This window comes from Nicotiana tomentosiformis, chromosome 9, assembly GCF_000390325.3.
Source record: "Nicotiana tomentosiformis chromosome 9, ASM39032v3, whole genome shotgun sequence".
Classification (NCBI taxonomy): Eukaryota; Viridiplantae; Streptophyta; class Magnoliopsida; order Solanales; family Solanaceae; genus Nicotiana; species Nicotiana tomentosiformis.
The window spans coordinates 95,220,438-95,224,341 of NC_090820.1; the positions used below are offsets into that span (position 1 = coordinate 95,220,438).

A 3,904-nucleotide genomic window follows, 5' to 3' on the forward strand; every position below is an offset into this window, starting at 1 on the left:
GACGACCGCGTATACTTACGTGTGCGTTTGGCCACAACAAGTACCGGGGCCGGTGATTCCTACACGAAGGTAATATTGAGCTAATAATTCTCGATACTCGATGGTTAAAAAAAATAGTTCAAATTTATATGATATAATATATTTTACGAAAATTCACTTTCATATTTTAATACTTATCATCACTAATATAATGTAGTTATTTCTTATAGGAGTATCATATTTGGCAATACTCCACTTATGAACTAGTTTTCCTAACTGAATTTGATCAAATGTGCAATTTTTATATGATATCGAAGTCAGATCCATTTGTATTCTTGATTTACACTATTGGCTCCTATGATATATTATTGTTCATGCTACAAATATCTAATCGGTGGTACTTATCTCCTTATAACACTATGGTGTTAGACAATACTTACCATATTAGCTACGCATCTTTTAGTATTGATTTAGGTGATATATCAATTTTTATTTTTTACTTAATTTTCGTATTACATTGTTGTTGCTATTGCTTGTTGCTTTATTTTTATTATTTTTTGAGTCGAAAGTCTATCTGAAATAGTCTCTTTACCTTTATAGGATAGGGATAAGGTTTACGTACACACTACTCTCGAGAGACCTCACTTGTTGGATTAAATTGCATTTGTTGTTGTTATTGGTGTACTTAATTTATACTTTTTTTTATATTTTTTACATAGATCTTTAGATTGTCTTCCCATACCACCCCAAACCACGTTCCTTTCAACCCTCACAACAACTCTGCCCACTATATATTTATAATATCCATAGCTGACCTGACACTTACATATATCTTAGCTAAACTGTGTCCTTTACCCATAACGACATTTCAACCTCTTGACATTTAAAACTCTTTTGCCTCAATTATTACATCTGTCGCTAAATTATGACTCGACCACCTAGATTTCTATTAACCACCACCAACTCTTCCTCCACTCCACCGCCGCCGCCAAATCCCGCTGCGATGGAAGCGGAGGCTGAGCCACCGTATTCGGTGACAGCAGAATCCGATTTCGTCGTCATCTTAGCTGCTTTACTTTGTGCAGTAATCTGTGTCTCAGGTCTCATTGTAGTAGCTCGTTGCACTTGGCTCCGGCGTGATACGCCGGAAATTCCGCCGCCGGCGAATAAAGGCTTGAAGAAGAAAGTTTTAAAGTCCTTGCCGAAGTACAAGTACGATCCTTCTTCTACAGGCGCGGGGAACAGTGCGCTGCCGGTCACGGCGGAGTGCGCGATTTGTCTGGTGGAGTACGTTCAGGGAGATGAAATTCGCGTGCTGCCGCATTGCGGTCACGTGTTCCACCTCCAGTGTGTGGACACGTGGCTTGCATCTCACGCGTCGTGCCCGTCATGCCGGCAGATTCTCGTCGGTTCTCGTTCTCGGTGCCGGAAGTGCGGCGAACTTCCTCCATTTTCCGGCGACTCCAACTCTGGTTCAATTACAACGCCGGCGGAATCTCGCTCTTGTCATATATCTTCCAGTACAAGCTAAGTAACCTTTGACTGTAAGAAAACGGAAAAGTAACGGAGTTAACACGTAAAGTGTTACCGACCATTATCGTAACTGTAAAACGTTAAGGGACTTTTGTCCGGTGTTGGAAACGGGGCCCACATGAGCTCGAGGAGAATTGGATAAGGATGAAGATATTCCGGTTCTGATTGTAATCAGAGTGTAGAAGGTGACAAAAGTGGCATGACCCGAAGAAAGCTGCAGGAGTGTTACATTTTTATTTATTTTTTTATTTTTGCCTAAAATATCTGAAATTTATTGTCCATTTAGTTCGAGATTTATGTGAAATATCGACACTAAACGGTGATAATTATTTTTCCTATTAGTTCGAATTTATGTGAAATGTCCGACACTACAAAAGGTGAAAACTCTTGCCAAGAAGTATTTTTATTAACAGAGGTTAAATTCGAAATCCCTCGTTGATTTCAACAATCTTCATTTTTTGTTTTGGTTTTCCGTTCGGATATTTTTTCTTAATGCTTGATTAAATTTGGCCTTGCTTCGAAAAGTTTCACATTAGGGTAAGAGGTGATTCTATCGAGGACTCAAACTCAAAATCTGTAGTTAAATATAAAAGACTACTTATCACTTAATTATTGGTACCATCTCTGATTTAATTGGTTAAAAGAAAATGTTTAGCAATTAAAATTCCGATGAAAAAGAGAGTTCTAGTCGGGGAGGCGTTGACATGACCATTCAAAAGATGTGCCTTAACGTAGTGCCGTGCATTATTTGGGTCAAATCGAAAATCCGAACTGATCCGTATTATTTGGATTGATTCTGATCGGATTTCAACTCTTTGGATCGGATTTCAGATTAAAGATTTAATTATTTTGAATATCGGATACGGTTTGGCTTAATTTAAATTCTAACTGATCCGAAATCCTAGGGTCTACATATAAAAGTGAAGGTGTCATCAATTTCATGGGTGGTCATTCAACTTTATGTTCATTCCGCAAAAGTCATTTTTTTTCTTTTTGTTACGTAAAAATCATTTAACTTTGTGTTCATTACCCAAAAATTACTTTTCTTTCTTTTCTTATACAAAAAATATTTTACCTTGCTCTATTTATCATAAAAGTCACCTTGGCCATATTTTATAATACTTTTACTTGAAAAGTCTATTATGTCATTGACATTATAAATTCTCTCATTTATGTATAATACCTTTTATATTATATACTATATAATATAGTTTTACCTAGGTATTTTACTTATAATTAAAATAATATTAAATTATTTTATTTATTATTTTATAGTATATCCATACATTTAATTTTTTCATGGTACTCAATTTGTTTAATCATATTCAAACATGAACATGTTTTAAATATAAAAAAAATAATAAAATATTTATTTTTTAATATTTATTTAAAATAATAAAACATAATTGTTTAACAAATGATAATTTTTTATAGTAAATAAAAATTTTAAAAGAAGTTTCAAAGATATTTGTGTTTAATATTAAGTTTTTTAAAGCTTTATCTAGTAATATTATTCATTTAAAGTATTAATCTGATGTGATATTTTGCTAAATGTGGGTATTTTATTTATTAAATTAATGGGTATGGCTTGGCTGATAAATCAATGTGCTTTATTTTTTTAATTTTCATTAAGTATATTTCATTAAGCATGATTAAGAACGTGGACTTGAGATTTGTTCACGGTAATGTTATTGACAAATTTAATAATGCTACTTATATATCTTGAAAATTAATATTAAGAAAAAATAAATAAATGTACGAATATATTATAAAAATAATAAATAAAATAAGATTAAGTTATTTTAATTATAAGTAAAATATATGGGTGAAAGTATATTCTATGTCATATAATATAGAAGGTATTACATAAATGGAAGAATTTATAATGTCAAAGGCATAATAGACTTTTCAGGTAAAAAATTTGTAAAATCTGGTCAAAGTGATTATTGTGATAACTGAAGTATAGTAAAATAATTTTCTTGTAACAAAAGAAAGAAAAGTGACTTTTGGGTAATGAACACAAAGTTGAATGACCTTTACGTAACAAAAGAAAGAAAAATGGCTTTTGGGTAATGAACACATAGTTGAATGATCACCCATAAAATTTACTAGATTTATCCAGCTATGTGTTGTGCGGCTCCCGCGAAGCGAATGAAGGGAAGCTCTTAGAGCTTCCGGGTGAGCTTACGCTTACTCTCAGCCTCTTTAATTGTGAGTGGAGATTCCCCTACAGAGAGCCAGATAGGGGAGACCCTTACGTCCGATTCAGAGGGATTCGATCTTAGTGAGAGAGTTGGGATTGAGCTTTCACTAATACTAATAGAAGAATTTTCAGTAAAGGAAGGAAAGAGCAGATTGCTTATCTCATGTCTACTTTTCGTGAAAAAATACC

At 33.5% G+C, this 3,904-nt stretch overlaps 1 protein-coding gene across 1 annotated transcript; it reads left to right on the top strand.

Annotated features, from left to right (window-relative positions):
* The first annotated feature begins 797 nt into the window (after nucleotides 1-797).
* Nucleotides 798-1,942, top strand: LOC104087274 (RING-H2 finger protein ATL8-like). Its single transcript, XM_009591687.4, has one exon. It carries the CDS (start codon nucleotides 905-907, stop codon nucleotides 1,508-1,510), a length of 606 nt encoding a protein of 201 aa, XP_009589982.1. The 5' UTR covers nucleotides 798-904; the 3' UTR covers nucleotides 1,511-1,942.
* The last annotated feature ends 1,962 nt before the right edge of the window (nucleotides 1,943-3,904 follow it).